This window comes from Trachinotus anak, unplaced genomic scaffold, assembly GCF_046630095.1.
Source record: "Trachinotus anak isolate AG129_WGS33_773 ecotype Australia unplaced genomic scaffold, CSIRO_AGI_Tana_v1 ptg000014l, whole genome shotgun sequence".
NCBI lineage: Eukaryota > Metazoa > Chordata > Actinopteri > Carangiformes > Carangidae > Trachinotus > Trachinotus anak.
The window spans coordinates 10,690,508-10,712,021 of NW_027273865.1; the positions used below are offsets into that span (position 1 = coordinate 10,690,508).

The 21,514-nt window shown below is 40.5% G+C and overlaps 1 protein-coding gene across 1 annotated transcript in view; it reads left to right on the top strand.

Annotated features, from left to right (window-relative positions):
• pitpnm3 (PITPNM family member 3) overlaps positions 1-21,514 on the top strand; it is an 88,475-nt gene that overhangs the window by 28,578 nt on the left and 38,383 nt on the right. The window contains 3 exon segments of the mRNA XM_071496317.1: positions 5,245-5,352; positions 19,120-19,190; positions 19,329-19,549. Coding sequence (XP_071352418.1) covers positions 5,245-5,352; positions 19,120-19,190; positions 19,329-19,549 — 400 coding nt within the window.

Genomic DNA, 21,514 nt, shown 5'->3' on the forward strand with positions numbered 1-21,514 from the left:
GTCAAAGGTCAAGGTCACGGTGACCTCACGTTCTCGTCAATGCGATGTATCAGAAAAACCTGGAAGGAATTTCGTTGTGTCTGGGAAGAACGTTCACTTGGACTCAAGGATGAATTGATTAAAATTTGGTTGTCATAGGTCAAAGGTCAAGATCACTGTGACCTCAGAAAACATGTTTTAGGCCATAACTCAGATATTCACAAACTAAGTAACTACTAAGTGAGAACTGGGCTGATTGGCAAAGGCTTACAACCTAAAAGTAGTTACTCACATCTTACATCTGTATGACATTTGTATGGGTTTGAAGCAGAGTAAATCAAAGATGAATTTTGTCTGGTTTTCAGATTTTTTTCTGATGGATAGATTCATCAGTAATATGGTGTTGTGTGTGGGTTTTTTTTCTCAACCTTTTTGCGTTCCCCACTGAAGGTGGAAGGGGGCTTTTTCAATGCTTCCCTATTATAGATTTTTAACAACTTATCTCAAGAAGTTATGAGCAGATATGGATGAAATGTTGTGTTGTGCAGTAGAATAAGAAAGAATAAGATTTGGCGCAGATCCATACCTGGGATTTCTACGACATGTGTTGTTTTTTAACCAGTAAAAAATGTGCTGCTTTCACATTCTGGTGGTAAAGACTTTCATTCAGGTCTCTTAGGCCTAAACAGGAACCGATTTATGTAAGATTTTATTAGGAAGTAAAACCAAGAGCTCAAATAATAAAACAAACATAAGCTATTTTTTGTGCTTTGATTGAACAAAAAATACCTCTTGCCAACATTTAACATCTGCTGCAGTGAATCTTAACCAACTGAACCACTGAAGCCCAGGTGTTTTTTATTTCAAACCAGTCCCTGCAGGTGGCGATCCCACTGATTACTTCTTTTCTCTATGGTTGAAAGTTTGTTGATGAGTGAAATCACCTGCTGCAGTGTTTGATTTGAATGAAACTGCATTTTGTGCTGCGCAAACAAAGACACTGACACACAGATGCAGAACATATAGTGTTCTTATTCATGGAACATAAAAAAAGAGATCCTCCTTCAGGGGTAATAAGAAAATATAGGTGGGAATTTGGGATGGAGATTACAGGTATGAAAAGCAATATAAAAATGGCAATACACATTAAAGTTTTATCAAACCAATTCAACATAAACAAAGAAGTATGTGAAATTATACAGGCCAGTGAGCTATAAAAATATTCTTGCATAAAGTGCTGTGGCAGAGTTGCAGAAGCACACTATAAAAAAGAATCAATTACAGTGGATAACTTTTGCATAAATGTGTTACAAATTGTCGCATATGACAGAGGACAGAGATACGGTGTAGATAAAAATGACAGTGTGTAAAACCATGTGTAGAGAAGACAAAACCCTTCATACTGAGCCATGTATAGTAGGCCAATCAAACAGGTTGCATAAAACATTTTATAAAAACTCATGGAAGCATTACAGAAACTAAAATCTGTGGTTGTCAATGTTTCTGACCAATAGCAGATGCTTGTTAACCAACTTGTTAACCCTTTACCAACAAGATTAAAATTTACTATTTAGAATAAACGAGTGTCTGTAACCCACTGAAAAATACCAATACACAGGGATTAAAGTGGACTGCAACCATCTGCAGTATCTAAACAGAGAGCGAGACAAACACACACACTCACACACACAGGCAGGAAAGAAGCCCTTCCTGGCAGATAATCACACTAGGTGATAGTCCTTTTAACTTCATTGTTGCAGAAGAAGTGATCACATAAAAAGCTCTGTTATAAATTCATGAGGTTTTTATAAAGATCAGCTCTACGTGTGGTTAAAAAAGCAGAGGAACAGAATCGCTTCATGACCCGTGAAGAGAAATGCACTCCTGGTGTGAACAGCCAGGCTACTGCTCGAACAACAAAGAGTTGGACTGGCATGAAACCTCAAAATAAAATAAACAGACCAGGCCTCCATCAGTCGTCAGCATAATGAACAGCTTTAGAAATAGCAACATGTCGACCCTCAGTGGAGAATACCTGCTCAGATGGTGCTGATGTCCCTGGATATTTGAAATGTTTAATAGATAGTATTAATCGGTCAAAATACTTTTTGTGGGTTAAACGGTAAATTATGAGCAATGCTACTGGTGGACCAGCAACACTTGTACCAATTGTAGACCATCATGCAGATGTTGATATATTCACAGTATAATTGAAAACTTTGACCTGCTAGTGGTTCTGGAGGAAAAGTCAGGGGATCACCAAAGTCAATTATGTATATATTGTTTGCGTGTGAGCTACACTCGTGGTGTTTCAATACAATCCATTTTCGGTAGCCTACTTACCTGACAGACTCATCCTGTTTATGCCATTTTACAGGATAATCCCATAAGCAATCTCATTTTCATAGTGCATTATAGGAAGTTGAATGGGCCTAAAATGAAGCCAGAAGTAGCATTGTAGTAATTCCTCTACAAGTAATGCATAATGATGAGGTCAAGAAACAGAGAAATTTATAAAATTGGAGTGGTAGAGGTCAACCAAGGCCATTTAGTCATTGTTTAACAATCACAGCACCTATTCTTCTCTCTTCCACTCCGACACTTATTCACTCTGAGCTGACAGGTTGAGGGATGTTTCTAAATCTCCTTCCTCTCCCTCGGGGCTGTCTGCTGCAGGTAGATCTCACACTTCTATTTCTCTCTTTGCCTGTTGTTCAAATCGGATTTTGCTGTTCTCTCATATATTTCCAAAAGCAGGAGACCTGGCAGCTTCAATCTCCTGATTATCTGTGCATTTTATTTGTTTGTTCTGCATCTGATTCCTGTGGATTGGTAGCCTTTAGTGTAAGTAGTTTTTTTTTTCAGCTCAAAGACATCTTGCTTCTTAGAGTAGCTTGTGTTTTGGCAGCACTCCCTCCAGGAGATGATTCAGTAGCCCGAGCTTTCAGGGTTTGGTGCAAAGCCTGATTTGCATTCCCTTCCTGTCCAAACACAGGCTTTCTTACACCCTGCAACGCTTTGTTCAGATCCAGTATTCACCTCTCTGCGTGTCTCCATTTTCTTTGTGCTTGTCTGTGTATGTTTGAATCTGCAAGTTTGTGTATTATGTCCCAGCATCATTACATTCAGCTCAGTCCTGTCTGACTGGAGGGACGAGAGGGCTTCAAGGAGGACAGAGTCAGAGCAGATAGTGAAAGACAAACTGTGACCAGTAGAGCGGCTGCTGTGTGATCCAAATGGACAGGCCGCGTAGACCTGCGTCAGAGTCTCTCAGAGCTGCCAGGCAGGAATGTGTGAGAGAGGAGAGAAGTATGTCATGTAGTGGGGTCTCTTCCTGCATGACTCATCCTGTCTAAGACCGCCTTGGATGGCAGTCTGCGACGAGTAGACAACCGTTTTGGTCATGCTGAACCACACCTGGCTTTTCTTTTCACTTGACTCCACAAATATAGCAGAACTCGTCATTTACTGTGAAACTGTGATGGTTTCTTTTTTTTTAAAGGCAATGCATGCCCATGCAGGTTTTTGGTTTTTCTGGTTGTTGAGACCTCTGCTTAGGCTTAATTTGGGTGGAGCTCTGCTGTAAATGACTTGACATCACCAGTTGTGATGTAATAATAGGGCTTGACACCATTTGACTGTGTGGGTGCATCGTAAGGGTGAAGGAGAACGTCCCCCCTAAAAAAACGACCCCACAGGTCGTCTGTGGAAAAAGGTTATTACAACTTGTAGTTTAATTTCATTGTAGGACGACAGTAGAAAAGCAGGAAGTCACGTGACAAAGTCATAGTCTCGTTTCCTTTATCTATGACCGTTCCCCAACCTTAACTGTGTAATAGTATTGTTACCATGATAGCGAATGTCCAATAAGCCGGCCACTGATGCACTTTTACCGTTTGAATCCGAGGATAGGGACAAGCGACCTAATGGTTGTCGGGGTTGACTTGTTGGAGTGAAGCCACAGTTGATTACAGGTTGGAATGTAATTTCATTAAAGATACTAAGACAATCATGAAGTTTGTGAACAAGCCAACAGTCTAGCCAAATTACGTACCACTCTATTTGGAGATAAAAGTAAAAGTGAGTATACCCCAAATGTCGAGGATGACTTGGTGATTTTATCATTCACCTTTGCTTTCTCCCACAAATACATTTCCTAACATGGGGATTTGTTTAAAACATTTTTCACTGCTAGTGTTTGTTTCCCTGAAGAACCTATTTGTTGGCATTATGGCCATGTTCAGAGAGATATCTGCAGATATGGGGCTGATGGCCAGAACTACGAAAATTAAACCAATGTTGTAATAAACCGTAGTTCTCCTTTGAGCAATGTTCTGATGAATGAGTCCTTGTTTTGTTTGTAACTCATGATTGTAACGACTGATCTACAGTTGATTTCCAATAATTGGCTCATATCAATGGGCCACTAAAAGGCAGGGAAGAGGAAGTCTGGCAGCTGATGTAAATGTGGACATAAACACTGCAGGTTTCATTGAATTAATAAAAAACACTTTTCAAATTACCTGTGTTAAGTCTCACAGCTTCACACAGAATGTAAAGATAAGTGTGTTTGTTTACAAGAAAACTCCACAGGGTACCTTTAAATGCAGTGCAGGCAGCACATGACACTGAATCTCTATCAGCTAATAATCAAACAGCCGGCAGTGCGGCTGAAGGTGTAATAAGCCTCTCACAGAGGATGGTGTACTAGTAGAAACAGCTGGTAGACCAGCTTAATAAACATGGTACACCTCTGACTGCAGGGTGTATTTAATCTGTGGTTTCATCTTTGGCCAGCCTGCAAGCGTTGGCAAAGGCAGAACAATAGTTATTCCATTTAAAAAGCCATGTACGTGTTTACCAGACTTTGTTGTTTGCCATGTTGTTAGCTCGCTGGTGTCATTTTGTTGTTTTGTATACTTGCTGCACATTAAGCTGTCTCTTCAGGTTGGCATGAGCAGCACGTACTGTTTGGTAAGCCAAATTTAAATGAAGTGGAGACCACGCTCAGCTGCCACAAACCTGAACTGTGTTAGTGGTGTGCACCTCCTGCTAAAGGGGAAAAAAAGCACCAGAGAAGAAGTAGATGAACTGTAGGTCTGCACGGCCTTTAATGTTGTTTAGCTTTGATCAGTTTGAGCTTCAAGATCAATGAGTTGCAATATTACTGATATGTAGAGAGAGGAATGGGATTTTGTCTTTGCTGTACTGTCTTTCTCATCTGTGTGTGTGTGTGTGTGTGTGTGTGTGTGTGTGTCCCAGCAGATGTGATGGAGGGGAAGAGCGCCATTCTGCTGGGCATGAGTCAGTGGAACTCAAATGACCTGGTGGAGCAGATCGAAACTCTGGGACACATGGAGGCCCAGTCACATGGTACATCCTGCACACACACACACACACACACACACACACACACACACACACACATTTTCAATGACACTCAGACACTCATGTGTGCACAACAGAGGTGTGCATTTTGCTTGCTCACACATCCATAATGAAGGTTCAAATTGTCTGGAATGAGAGTGAGAGTAACCCACTGACTGATGATAATGGTGGGTAGACTGTAAATGGACTGTAGCTTCTATTTAAAACTGCTATTCTATTCAGCTCAAAGACATCTTGCTTCTATTTTAAAAAGTCATTTGTGACCACTAGGCGGCAGAAAGAAATTGTAGATCGAGAACTACATTCAGATCTACAATAGCCTCCAGGTGTGTGTTCAGTTCAGCACTGGATTACAAATTAGTTTGAAGACCTGTCAAACACAAAGACATTTATTCTTTTTTGACGTGCAATTTTACAACCACAACCACAACAAGATTATCACGTTTGCAAATTTTCTTCCAAAGTAAACTCTGAAATTAGACCAGTGCTACAATTTATTCTACCTGATATCTGTGCTCCCATGTATCTGACTGGCCAGTACAGTGCATTGCTTAATGCTGTTATGTTTTCAGTCTCATGAAATGAAAGCAAAGGCTGCGTGTTTATTCCCAGTTTGAACACAGCAGGCGCAGAGCATCATGTTGTGTTTCTGGCCACTTGATATACAGTGTCTCTAATATTGACTGAAACATCTCCTCCAACATCTCCTCGAAGAAATAACTGGTTCTTAAGCTACTTGACCTTTTTCAGTCACTTTTTTATTTAGTGCTGAGCAGGTATTGTACACTGAGTTTGTCTGAGCTTGTTTGCAGGAAATAGCATATATTTTTATAAGGGGGTAGGGGGGGTCAATGAGAGCTGTAGCACTGAACCATACAGTAAATGTGTGGGTGGAAAAACCAAAGCAATGAGCTAAAAGAGGCTAAAAACATATACAGAGCTGCAGTGGGCGTTATTTCTCTGGTGTGCTTCAATATCATGATACTATTAAAAAGGTTACTGCATGTGGGTTTACGGCTTTTATATCAAAAATCTACACAGTCCAGAGAGTGATTTAAAGTGAAACAGTCTGGATGATCCTTGCTAGCAAAATGTGAATGTTTTGCTATTCAGGCTTTGGATGAGCATGAGTGAACAGAAGCACATAGTGAGAAGAAGATCAACAGAGGGGTGCCTGAGATTTAACATGCAGATACGCAGTGCGTTTCAAGCTCAGTGCTCCTTCTCCTTGCTCGGTGATGCCTGAGGAAGGAACACTGATCTTGAAACATGCATATCTATGTTCGTCCTCTGCTCTTTCTGTGGCTCACTTCAATTATGCGCATCTAAAGCATCAATTAAAATAAAATTCACTCTTTGCGAGCAAAGGGGTTCTGCTGGTTTTCACTTCTATTTAAGGCTTGCATCGAATTTCAAACAAAGTCTGACAAGACTACAAATGGGTTGAATGCAGATACATGTAGATGCTCAGCTTCCTTTTCTCTTTATTCTTGCTCAGTTCTTCAGATGTAAATGAGTTAATGAGGCACAAAGAGCGAAATATGGGAAGATTTTCATCCTTACTCAACGGGCAGAATTTCCTTTGATTTTAGAGATTTCCTTTTGTGTTTAGTATTGGGTGTCCCAATCCTCATTGCTCTCACTTCAAGGTCCTGAGAAATAACATGGCAGCTGCTGTTCTTGACTTTTGCCTGAGCCCCAGATTGAAAGACTTTTCCTAATCCTGTCTTTGAGAAGAAGCTTCTCACGTAATTCACCAAATCAAAGAACGTCCAAAGCTGTTCCATTTGTGTGTTGTAAGTCGAATCATCCTGAACAACGGAACAAACAGATGCTGTCAGAGATCATATTTCAGTGTATTTTCATATAGGTCCTCGTTATTCACTTTAAGCAATTCTCCTAATGAATTTTTCCTGTGAGAAAGATATTCAATTAGATTCATTTATCAAAGTCTCTGGTGTGATTATCCAACCACAGTAACTGAATTACACTCACCCAGAGATTTAACAGCAAAGTGTTTTTCAGACACAATAATAAAAGCTCAGTTTGTGTCTTCAAAGATCATAAATCAGTGCTGGGATTTATGCAGATCACTGGTTTGTAATAGAATAGTTGAACTCCCACAGCAGGGGATTTGGATTTCATGTAAGAGAGTAAAATTTGATCAAAGTTGTCAGGAGTAAATTGCCATCATTGTTTTATAACCTTTTTGTCACTCTCCATTATGGTTTTTGTGTGATGATTAAGTGGTGTTTTTAGTTATCAACATGTCATATTTGTGTATGAAGATCCATATATAACATGGCCATACTTGCAAATGATATTTTTATTCCCTGATCTCAAGATAACAAGGATGTTATCAGGAGAAAACTTGTGTGATGGCAAAAGATTTGAGATACCGAGATATTATAAGGAGAAAATTATTTTTTGTTATCTCAAGATACTGGGATAATATCTTGAGAAAACAGAAAATGATGACAAGCAATTGTTTTCTCCCGATAATATCTAATTATCTCAGGATTACAAAAAAAAAATTTCTCCCAATAATATCTCATTATCGTGGAATAACAAAAAGTTGTTTTCTTCAGATAATATCTTGTTTTCACAGGATAACAAAAGATCATTTTGCCCTGATAATATCTTGTTATCTTGAGATAATAAGCTTTTTTATCTCGCGATAACGGGATAAAAAAATATTTGGAAGTGTGGCCTTTCTTGGCTTCCGTAGTTTTCTATATTAGGTTTCCTTCCTTAATCAGACAAGGACTTGGACAAAATAACAATGGACAAAAAACAGTATAGCTTTAAACTAGATGTCAGCAATAAACAGTCAGAACCAATTTTACCATACAGGACATAATCACTGGTAATTACATCTTTTCATTACCAACTGTGTTTACCTCTGGCGGCCATGTGCTGAGAGCATGGCACTTGTTTTTGGTTTTTGTTTACTGATAAATGGACTGGCTCTTGTTGTGAAGGTCAGCTCTGAGGTTTGACAAACTGGAGTGGATGCTTTTAATCACTGCGGTTCAGTGGGAGAGTAGTCCGGTCCTGCAGAGATGAAAGAGGTTGCTCCTGCAGGGATGCTGCAGCAAGTCATGTGGTAGTAACTGAAGAAATGGGTACACTGTGATTATGTACCTTTTATGAACATGGGCACTGTAGTTTATTTTGACTCCTTCCCGCGTTCACATCCTACTGTGTAAATATTCACTCTGGCGCCAAATGTGACTTAATCTGCAATAGAAAATTGTTCCTAAGAAATGCACTTTATGTCTTCAGTGAGAATGATTAGGATGGGGGCTGAGTGCCACAGCTGGGTATAGGGAATTTGGAAGGTATTGAGCTGTGGACTAATACACTGTTGGTTTTGGTGTTTTTATGGGCTTTGTTGACAGAAACAAAAATATCAAAGATCAACAGCCTTATTCTTCAATACTAGTCTTTTTCATGTTGGAAGAATCAGGTCACTGTGATAATCCTTCATCAATACCTTTGTAGCATGACTTTGTTGGAAAGTCTGCAGTCCTAGTTCCATTTAAAATTGCATTTAGACTTCAGCCAAAGCAGATACAAGGTCTCGGCAGTCAGAGTTGGCCAAAGCACATGGGGATCTTCCAACTCTTTGTTGTTTTTACCATGAAATTTCCTTTTTGGGATGTCTGCACAGTGTTTTGTCACAGAGCTGCAGTGAGGCATTAAACTTATGTATGACTGCCAGGAAGATTGATACAATCAATTTGGCTAAATTATCTTCAGGTCAACTTTAGCAGTAGTAGAGTACAATGAGTTATGCTATGAAGATATTTAATGGCCAGTTTAGATGCATACTTTATAGCTAATATGTGAACACAGCAATGACATATATATGATGATATATGTAGTCATGTAGTCACTGTTAATATAAAATATTGAGATATACAGCTGCTGTAGTCAAATGTGGCTGTTTGACGATAAGTACATCAAAAGTTTGAACGATAAAAACAAACTGATTTTTTAAACAATGAATGTGACAACACGTGTATATTACTGAGCAGTGTGGTGGCTAAAAAGAAGTGTTTACTGGATAGGATAGAAGGACTGTGATAGCATCAGTTACTGTGAATGTACAGGCTCTTGACTCCTGCTTCAGAAGTGAGATCAGAAAAAACGAGGGCCTTTCTTTCTCCATTTCTCCATTAAAGACAGGGTGTCTGGTGCTGGAGCTGGTCCACACATCAGTGGTGCTCGAGAAGTTAAGTGTACTCACTGCCCATTGAAAAAAAATAACCCTGCAGCAGATGACTGGGGATATGATACCTTAAATGGAGTGTGTGATGTATATGGTGTCTGTAGGGGTCTAAAGCTGAAATCTATCCATAATGGGAGACGCTGAACTGAGACATTACACGTAGTCATAATGTCCCCCCAGTCTCTTGAGACTGACACCAACTGAGACTGTATCTCCTCATCTTTTATAATGTATGAAAACATGATGAGCATCTTCTTTATGAAATAGAAAGGGGCAGCACCGATTAGATGTTCCTCCTGCAATATAATCAATGTGAGGCTGTGTCTGGAACAACAGGTGCTTCACATTTCAATCACACCACGTGACTGAAGTGGCTAAAGCATGTGTGCAAACACTAGTAATGTCCCATAAATTTGTTTCCAGAAAATCCATTATCATACAGAGATTTCATCTCTGTGAAATTTAATTCTGTGACATGGAAAGAAAAGACAGGAGTGGTGCTTTCAGTACATTTTCAAGCTCAGAGACTGCTGCTTAAAATTTTACTTGGACTTTCAAAGTATTGGTAATTGCATTCTCACTCTCTCTCACTTGGTCTCTCATCCTTAAGTAGCAACAATCAAACTTACCGAAAATAGAAATGCCGCAGCATGGTGCTGCATACAAATGTGCGTATGCCTGCCGAGGTTCTGTATTCTTAATGTTTGTTTACACTCTACACTCGTGGGAGCAGCACAGGAATATTAAAGACATAAAGTTAGCCTGGTGAAACTGGGTGTAGCATCAAAAACAGATCTTAAAGCAACACTGACAGCAGCTGCTGCAACAGAGGTGGCTGGTCATGTGGGAATCTATAGACTGATTTGTGATATCATAATGAGCTTAAGACATTAGACATTAAGACATAATTTTTAATTAATGTTTTAAATCCCCTGTATTGCACCAGTGGAAATAAGTGTGTTTTTATTTAATTAGTTTTTATTAGATAGTATTAATGTGGAAATGACCGGAAACAAAGGAGAGAGAGGTGCAATTAAGTGTTTTATGAAAGTAATGTATGAATAGTGTCGCCATTACATAGTGTGTTCTCTGTAGTACCCTGGCAAATTTTTTTGAACCTGCATTAATTGATTTCTTGACCAACGGGGGGCAAGGCAACAAGCTGTACACACACCATTAGCAAAGAGTTGCTTATCCTGCAGACATGTAGCAACATTTCTGGCCATCTAATAATTTCAATTTGCACTCTCCTTTTAGCTCTGTTGTTGGTTTCCACCAACCTCTGAGAGAACATCTGTCTCTTTAGCTGTTAAATGCCCCACTCTGTTCACCAGCTATAACTTTAGCCCCTTCTCCACTGGTCAAATAACCCACTAACATCTGGCTTTTGTCAGCAGTGGAAAAGGGTGCAATCGGCATTCACGCCCAGGCCAAAGGCCTGCAGTAGGCGTAGGGTATTTATCGGCTCCGGCTCTGATCAGCATTGATGTAAACACAACACCAGAGTGAACATGCAAATTTCTGCCCTTTTTCCGTGCAGTGAGGTCTTTTGGAGCACAAACACTATAAACAGACCTGTAACCTGCCCAGCATGGTCCTGTTACTCCAGAAACACTGCAGCTATACTGTGCTCATGGCTGAAAGAGTGAGCTCCATCCTGCCTTTTTTTAGTGGGTTTATCTGCATTTAAAAAACCTACTCACACTTGCTAATTTTGGTGTAAAAGGGTATTTGGCTATCTGCTGTTTTGTGGTTGAGCATGTATTGTACAGTGGGTTTTTACAGCTGCCCGCTGTGGTCGAAAAAGCGGTACCTGAACAATAACGTCACGGGCCAGAGTTGCATAAACCAAAGCAAGCAGAAAGAAGATTCATCATTACAAGTAACTGCTGTCACATAAAAGTAGTTATTTCACCCATTGTTAATAAAATAATATTGATTATAGCGCTTTAAATTCTCAAGGAAGTCAGTACTGACTTTTAAAAATACAGTTGTATTCAGGCATTAGCACATAATGAGCCCCTACAGATGTGTCTAAATTGTCTGCTCAGTTTCTGTTGCAGGTACGCTGTGATATTTATCTGCCAATGCTAAAATATATTAAATGAGTCACTAATGACCATGGCAGCTACAGCTACCCATTTGTTAAATTACCTCAGTGCTTATGTTCTATTGCTAGTGGTTTACAATAAGAGGTGAGAAGAAGACTGGATCAGATTGTGGTGTTGTGTAAGGCAGAACAGTGGGTGGTTTCCCTGCATGGGAAATCTATCTGTAATTAAAAAATGTGATGTGTGGGAAACCTTTAAGTTGCAGCTGGACTGTGTAGCAGTTGAGCTGTGACATCTACTACCCTTTGAACGCCATGTATTTGTCGGTACCTCAAAAGCGCCTCTGATAACCCCTCTTCCTCTTCTCTTGATTATTCCTTCATTCCCGCCTTTGTTCTCCTCAGCTTCTCAAAGCACACATTTCCCCCTGGCCTTTCTGCTCCTCAACACCCTTCCCATCGCATCACCTCATCATGGTCTTATATTTATATAAGAGGAAAAGACCACTTATATTTTTCCCACTCTGGCTCGCTACATTCATTACTCCACAAGCCACGGGCGACTGTAAACACTCTCTCTTCCAATAGAGACGACTTACAGTGATGGAAACCTCAGTGGCAGAGAGGAATGCCTGGAGCACAGCTGCCCCTTATTTTCCACTGTACTCTTCTTCTTCATCTCTGCTCATTGTGATGTCCTGTGATCTAACATCAGCCACCACTCTTTCAGGCTCCCCATCTGCTCACTATACAAACACTCTTATCAGTATATTTACGCTGTGCTCTTTTCATCACCATTCCCCCCACCCCACTTCATTCACTGACTGATGCTGTATAATGTAGTCAGACCCTAAATAGCCATGTTACATAACTGATCTTTTTCGAAAATTACTGACTCCATGATAAACAAAAACTCCTGACTCCAACTTGGCTGCTTCCTTGGTGTGTGCTGCCAAGCTGGGATAACATTAGCTAAAATGGCAATGTCAGTGGAAGCGGACAGTTTGGTGGAGATGACTAAGTGATAAGCCCTGCCAAACAACCCAACACAGACCCTTTTTTTTTCCAGCTAACAGAATATATGATGAGAATAATTTTCCACACAAAGTGACCCGGAGAGAAATATATTGAATGGGAGAATGATTTTCCATTTTCTGTGAAGCACCAGAGCTCTCTTTTCTGCAAGCACCCTGTAGCTCTATTCAGGAATAAATGCAGAGAGAGAGAGAGAGAGACCGAAAACATCCGAACATTTTTTTAGTTTTCTGCCCACCACCTCCCTCTGGTCAAGTCGAGGCAGGAGAACAACTGTATGAAATGAAAAGGAACAAAACTGTGATGCGCCATGCCTCTCAGCTCTCCATAGATTTCCCCTGCTAATGTTTAACACACTCCCTGACCCTTTACAAATGTTGATTGAGTGTTGTGAGTGTTTATGTGCTGCAGAATTGGCATGCAGCATCTGTGGCCACACAGTCAGTGTAGCACTTAAAGGTAGAAATGGGTCAATACCACTTAAACCTTTCAACTTATTACACTTAAAAAGTACTTGATAATGATGTTATGTACTATATTGAGTTCATTTCAGCAATTAAATCAGTTTTTTCCACTCTGTGTATAAAACACCTATTGAATTTCTGTCCCTATCTGATGTTTTTCCATGCTTTTTCACATAAGTTTTTTTTTTTTTCATTTTTCTGAAGTATATAGAGGGTCATATTATTTTACAAACTGTGAGCCCCCTGAGATGAATGTGTGACCTTGGGCTATATGAATGAAATTTACTTGACTGTATCTGCTTATGCTGATCCGATCCAATACAATTTTTTTTTCTCTCTTTTAAAATCCCATCAGTGAATAAATACGTTTCACAACACATTGTACATATATGTACTTGTACATATATGTATATTCTAAATTTCACAATTTTCTTTGTTATCAGCTTTACTCTTTTGTTGTCTGAAAGAGATAAGAGAAAGAGAGAGAGAGTTCAAAATCTTGCTGAGAATTAGATAAAAAGATCAATATCACTCTTATGTCTGTGTGGTCAAAAGCTACAGCCAGTAAGTTTAGCATAAAGAGTGACTTTATACTGACACAAAAAAACGAGATATTGCATGTTAATGAGTGAGCTTTAGATGTACTAGTATTTTGGTACCTTTGAACAGATCCAGGCTAGTTGTATCCCCATTTCCATTCTTTATGCTAGCCTAAGTAAATCATCTCCTGGTGTATTTACAGATATTTTCAGACAAGGAAGCAAATAAGCATATTTCTCAAAATGTCAAACTATTCCTTTAAGGTAGCTTCTTGTAGCTTCTTTCTTTGTCACTTTTGTGTTTTGCACCTGTTTGTGGTACAACTCTGTCATATTTGCCCAAGCATCCAAATTTGACTGCACTTCTTAAAACACTCATAATTTCCCAATTTACCCATAATTCTGATATTTTGTGTTTTCTTTCTGACTTTTGGCTGTAAATATCTGGATATGATATATGGATGTGTATTTCAACTGTTTGTACCCTTTTCTGATGTTCTGTTGCTTCTGCTGTATATATGTGTGTGTGTGTGTGTGTGTGTGTGTGTTTGTATGTGTGTTTGTGTGGGAGTGTTTGTTGCAGTACAGAGGTGACAGCATATAGACAGGGAGCAGCTGGCATTGTTTGGGACAGACTGTGTGTCTGAATGTATATGTGTCTGACTCATTTTATGTGCCGCTTCGCCTAACGGTGTGTGTGTGTGTGTGTGTGTGTGTGTGTGTGTGTGTTTGTGTGTGTGTTGGGGGGGAGGGGTCAGCAGGTTTGTCATGCACAGGAGCTGGTGGCGTCTCCTGGGGTCTTTTCACAGTAGCAGGCCAACACAGACCCTGATGCCGACAGCAGTGAACAGATGGCTGAGCGTGTTAGCATGCCTGTACTATGCCAGGGGTCAGAGGGGGCTGTTCACCCACTCAGGAGACAGCATTCCTCCAAATGAGCACCTTAACCTGTTACTCCTCAACAACACACACTGTTGAGTCACAGCAGAGCGATACATGACCTCTTCACCTTTCTGTGTAATTTTCCATGCATGCATCTTACCTGAAACACATAAATATTAAAATATATTGTTCAGCTCATATCCTCTACAGATCTGTCGTATGGTAACTGATCTTCTATACCAGTGGTTTGTCATTCACTCTACCAGCACCCTGTGGAAGAAAGCTTGCAGTTGTTTGGGAGTAAATACTTTATAACGTGTATTATAACGTCTTATATGAAAGGGTCACTCGTGATGAACTGACACAGAATGTACATAGAGAGTGTATATAGGGTACTTGTATAAAAGTATAGTGTAAATAATACCCAACTCCATTGTTCCCCTCAACTCTATGGAGCATTTTAGCCTCTTTCAGCTAACTGTTTTGGTTTTATGCCCAGCAACCATAGATATACCATGTATATAAAAATGGACATAGACTCTCTTTTCCCTGAAAAGGGAAGCCAATGTGGAAGTGCCTTAAACCTGCATTTCTATGTAATGACCATCAGGGGACAACTCCACTGGTTGCAAAAAGTCTAAACAGTCTAATGGAAAATGTCTCTACTTCTCACTTGATTTATTACCTCAGTAAACGACATGCCTGATAATCAGGACAGAGTACAGAGCAGATCAGATCAACCCTCATCCTAATATGGTTTCTTCTGGTTTCAAAAAACCAAGATGGCGATGGCTAAATTACAAACACGAGGCTTCAAAACGGCAGTTCACAACCAATGGGTGATGTCATGGAGGTTGCCACTTAACAGCAATCTTACTCTTTGCCACTCAAACAAGCAATGTCTCCAGCAGCAGACGGTTGTCTTCAGTGAAAAACCTCCAATAAATTGACCTTGCTAGCAGTGACTATCTGGTTGCAAATTCAGCAGCTAAAGAGGCAGATATTTCCCCCAGTGGAGACCAAAAACAGAGCTAAAAGAATGATTAATTGTGGTCACACATTCATCGGGTGGGCAGTGAAAACTCATGGCCAGAGCTGGTTATTGTAATAACAGACACTTCTAATAGCCTGTTCAGTGTTATTACCACTTATCACGATTTCTTATAAAGACATACAGTTGATTATTGCCCTGCGTCTGTGTACTAGAAACTGTCCGTAATCAAACCTCACAACTGTAGTCAGAGGCTTTGTTCTGCAACATAAATCTCATCTTATGTTGCTTGAGTTTGTGCCATGTCTTGCTGAATTAAAGGATAAAGGTTTAGAGGCAAAAACAAACTGCAAGAAGGGGCCAACGCTGCTGTTTTCTGTGCACGTCTTCCCAGGAAGACAGATGATTCACCGTGATACTGTAGCTCTCTAATGAGTCGATTCACACTCCAGCAGGCAGGAAACTTTGAGGGCATTTTGCCATTTTCATACTCCCGGGGAAGATGTAAATCTGTAGTCTGGAAGCCAATCTCGCTGATGATGAATGCAGTCTTTTGCCTCCCACTCTCGTCTTCCTGCTCTTGTCTTTCTCCCATCTGCTCGATCGAAGGTGACAAATGTGTGATGGCGATAGAACTGGTCGAGACCTGAGAGGAATAAGAGATAAACAGATAACAAAAACTCTGTATGCTGGGGACAAAAGGAGAGTTTTATGGGAAAATGACATTTTAAATCATAGCTGGGCTCCAAGAATGACACACAAGAGGGATCCAAACAAAGATCAATAGATCAATATTTCATCCCTTCTCATTCCCATCTAGTAGACTTCTCTGTTGAGCCCTTCATTCTTCACATCCCTGTTTCCGGGGTCAATTTTCTCCTCCTCTCTCTTGTAGATAAGTTAAGAAATACATCAGACTGAAGTATGATAACAGATGCACTGTGTGTACCTGCTGTGAGTGTGTGTCTGACTGGGCTTTAGCCACTGGAAATGGCAGTGGTGCAGCTGAACAATGGCACTGTCAACTTTCCGAGGGGCACTTTCCAGGTTAGGTAATTTGTTGGGAGAGAATGAGTGCAGGGAGAGAGCTGCTAAATACCATTAAGCTTGATAAAGCACATATTGACTGGCAGGGCTCAGACCTCTGAGAGGAGGCACAAGAAATGAAAACACAAAAGCAGACAGATTGTGAGAATCCCCTTGCAGCAGCAGCACAAATCTGCTGCAGGAGGAAAAAAAAACCCAAACAATTGGCCTTGTAACCGCAGGAAGCTGCTTTATGCCGCTGGGCTGCACCAGCAGAAAGATGATTTTGTCAGTTTGGTCCAATATCAGACAAATGTCTCACTTTTCATGGAGCATCCCAGCATGTGTGCTGCTTTCACAAATTATAAGGTGAGTGTAGCTCTGCTATTTCTTCTGACTGTCTTCCTTTCAATCTGCTGAACGCAGCTGTTTGCTGCAGATTGGCAGTCAGTACATTTTCTAACACAATGCGATGTGTGAGCAGGGCCTTTCCTGAATTGGCTGTGTCTAAGTGTTGTTGAACATTGTATTATTGTATATCTACTGTATTCAGGGATAAAAAAAAAAAGTCGCACTTTTTCTTTGCACTTAATTAACAGAATTTCTTTAAGGATAAAGTTACGATTGAATCGAGATCCGTAGACTTCATATTTTTATTGCATAATAAATTTAAACTACAGTGAATGTAGCTAGAACATTTCCTGTCCTCCAAACCAGAGAAATCATATTTCACTCAATCAACCACAGAAATTGTAGTCTGTAAAACCTGTAATGAAACCTACTTTAGCTTTCTGCTCTAAGGCACCGCTGTAACCTGTGTAAAATAATTTTATTTGTCTGGGTTTCGGGTGACAGTTTCATGCCTCACACGCTGTTTCAGGGGATTTTATTCTTGTGAAAATGGTCAAATAGAAATTTTTTGAAGACTGGTCTCAACTTGAAGTGTTTCCTTCCCACTTGAAATCATTTTATTTGCAGCTGTTTGGCAGTACATGATATTAAGATTATAGCAGTTTTCAAAGTATTGTCATATGTTTGTAAACATTAGGCACAAAAATCTTGTAGGAGGTCTGACCTGATAATGGTGATGGATCTAGATAAAAAGTCAGGGGATCATAACCATCATCTGAATTGATACACTACGGACCTTTAATGTCTGAAGCAAGATTCATGACAATGCATTCAATCGTGAAGATATTTGACCTAAAACCCAAAATGTCAACCACATGGTGGTGCTTGACAAAAAGCCAGGGAATCATCATCTTCTGGGAACCATGAATGTCTGTGTAAAACTCCATGGTAATCCATTTAGTGGTATATTTCAGTCTGGACCAAAGTGTTATCCCTAAAGCCATAATGCCTCTTAAAAAATATTTTAGAAAAAAAGCTACTTGTATAAAAGTATAGTGTACATACGTCTAACAACAGCCAATCACATTACACGAGCTGGAGGAAGAGGTGGCAGTGCAAAGAAGCAGACATTCACAGCAAATATGTACAATAAATATGTCAGTCAGAGGCTTCCATCAAAAAAAAAACAGGGTTTCAAAAACACACTAATGATCTAGTCCCACACATACAAGCACAACAACTTTCTTATCAAACAAGACATTTTTCTGCTCCCTGTCATATCCCACAATGTTTCCCTCTCCAGCAGTGTTTGCAGACTAAAATACTTGACAAGGTTTTTGGAGGAACTTTTCTGCCCTACCTCCCTCTATCAGGGAAAAAAAACCTCTCTCCATTGATTTTCTGTTACTTTGTGACCAAAATAGTGCAGTGGGCTGAGTCCCTTGTGTGATCTGAGCTGTTCAAGACAAGCAGGCAGTCGGAGGCAGGCTGTGGGCTGGGAACGGAGTAGAAGGGAGCTGACAGTGCGTGAGTCTGTTGCGAGCCTCCCATGACAGTCAGTCCCAGACGAGGAGGCCAAATAAACAACTCGCAAGTGAAGCACAGAGCTATGCCTTGAGCCCGGAGAGAGAAAATAGAAAGAGAGACAGGAGGGAGCTCAGGAATAAGATCACACAGGGTGCAGAGGCTTCCGGAGAGGGTAATGAGTTTGGCCAGGTTCCCGTGATGTGCTGCACCGCACAAAGAGAGGGAGAGATGATTTTAGTCGCTACAGTTTGGAAAAAAATGTCCCCATCCGTTTGTCTTTTATCTCGAGAAGAAGTCCACTGTTTTTTCTGCATCATAGAAGCCAAAATCCAATTACAGTTGATGGCTTTAGACACTGCAGCAGAAAAACAACTGCACTCCTGCTGTTTACTGTCAGTATTGAATTCTGAATCTTATGGTTGTGCCATTAGAGCCTAAGGGTACATAAGCCCATCACCAGGTTTGTAGTAACATTGAAGAGAGATCAAGAGGCATTAGCAATATTGACCATATTCACTGATCAATATCCATTTATGCTTCTGTTGTCAGTGCATCTGGGTGAATTGCTCCTGCAGTGACCCTTTGTTTCCCCTCTTCTCTGTTTTTATTCTTCCTCTCTCGTTCCTTCCTGCTTCCCTCTTTACTCTTTGCAGAGGGTCTCTACCAGCTGGGTGGTCCTCGCTGTGCCCCTCAGAGCAGCATTGAAGGACTGGAAGACACAGAGGTAGGATCATTACATTCATAAGAGCCTCTCAGTATATTCACCAAGTACCTGGTTATTTGTCCTGCCTCTGTTCCTTCCCTCCCTTTGAGTCTCTCCTTTAAGCCTCTCCTTTTCAACTCTAACTGAACCCTTCTGCAGAGGAAATGTAAGACCCACGTGCTGCTGCTTGTGGTGCACGGGGGAAACATCTTGGACACAGCAGGCGGAGACCCCAGCACAAAGGCTGGTGATGTGGCCACCCTGGCGTCAGTGCTGGAGAAAGTGACACGGGCGCATTTCCAGGCTGCTGCAGAGCATGTGATGATCAAGCTGGTGCCATGTCCGGCTGTGTGTGCTGAAGCCTTCTCCCTGGTGTCCAAGTGAGTGATGCTGCCAAAACAGGAAGTCTCATTGGCCCCTTTTACAGTTGTCATTTAAAGTGTCTCATGTCTGAATAAAATCCTGATATAGTTTGATACACTTTTATTTATATTTAGCCAGAGGAAAAACCTGACTAGATAACTGGACAGCTTGTCTGTATCAACGAACTATTCTGGATGTTCGTCGTGGCCTTACTAAGACACTTAACCCGCCTTGTCCTTGTGTGAATTGTGGGCAAAACTGCCGGTTATTTCCTTCACTTTGAGACTTATGCTGCAAGTGTCTTCCCTTTTCTCATAGTTTTTTGGGGCTAAATAAGTGATATAGGAAAGCAGACTGTCACGCAAAAATTTGGGACGATGTCAACATAGCTCTGACTTCTGCCACCAGGGACGGGAGGACGACCTGAACAAGCGGCCTGAGATTGCAGTAATAAACTAAAATGGTTTAGGATTAGCTGAAACCTTACGAACGAGGTATAGATGAGAGGAGGATGATGTGAAGAAGTGACATGTGATATTTGTGAAGTAATTTATGAACAGTCTGTGAAGCTCTTATCTGTGCCTCTCTCATAAAGGTCAGGTGTGTTTGAGCATGTGAGCAGAGCGCGTAGGACATAACAATTACCCCCAGTGCACTAACAGAAACTTTTTGAAATGGAGTTTCACCACCTAAATTTCAAGATCTGTTCTCTGTTGTGTTTTTTTTTCTGTCTCCAAGGTCAAGGGGTGAATTGGGAGGGTGGATGGACAGATGAGTAGATGCTTGCTCTCTGTTGTCTGTAAAAAGTTTGGATTTGTCTTCTTTTAGTGGATCGGGGGAATTGTACCACTGCTAATTCTTGTCTGTTTTCGGTTCCACACACACAAATTTAGTTCGGTGAGGAATAGCACAAGCTGACCCTGAACTTTGTAACATTTTAGCTAATGCTAAGCTAACATTTTTACTGCTATCTGAGGCCACTTGTTCAGGTCGCCAGTAGTAGAATATGGTCACATTATCCTGTTCAAAGTGGTTGGTTGTGTTCCCTCATCATTTATTTTCTTAGAAAGCTCAAAGAAAAGGAGAAGGCACCTAAACTGCTGACTCTAGCAGGCACCGGTTCAGTGAGAGGAATAACTGGAAGTTGCCCCCATTACTCATGCAATGTAATATGGGGCTAGAAATTCGATGGATAATGTTTAGTTCCTTTTATTTATTACCTATCTGTGTATGCACCTTCTTGAGCCAGCTCACAAATCTGATTGCATCGATTTTGCTTTTCCTGAGCTACATGAAAATCTGGGTAGGTGCTGCTGCTGCATCTAAAGATGTTCAATAACTCCCAAACCATGCCAGAGGAATTACTGTGCTAAAAACAGTGTGAACACAAATACATGGATGGACTATGAGCCAGACATTATTACACTCATGGTTTGCCTTCTTTGTGATATCACCTATTGACATTGCTTCAGTGCTCTGCCTGAACTAACTGCGCTACATTGGCTTCATAGCTTTGGGCTGGAGGATGAAAAACACTGGTGTAATTGAAAATGAAATGAATGAATAAAGGATAGCTGCTTCAGTTTTAGGGATTTGGTACTGTGCATGCTGCTTTGCTGTATGTGTCTCAAACTGTCATCTATTAACAATGGTTCTTGGGTGCATTTACACTTGGCTTTTGTTGTAGCTTCCCTTAATTTGTTTTTATCATTTTTTGGTCTCCTGCTTTGGTTGTGTGTATGTGTGTTTTGTTTTTTTTTTTATTATTCAAACAACATTCTCACTATTTTATAGAACACCTTAATTACTAGAAAGGAGCAACAAACAGTCAACGCCGCACTTCACTGTTAAAGGAGGCATTTATTGAATCTGCCCAGTATGAATGCAAGTCTGCAGGAATTAACATAGAGACAAAAATGCTTGGCTAGTTAAGGTTGTGAAGGTTAATTAAGAAAATATATTGACCAAAGACCCTTAAACAG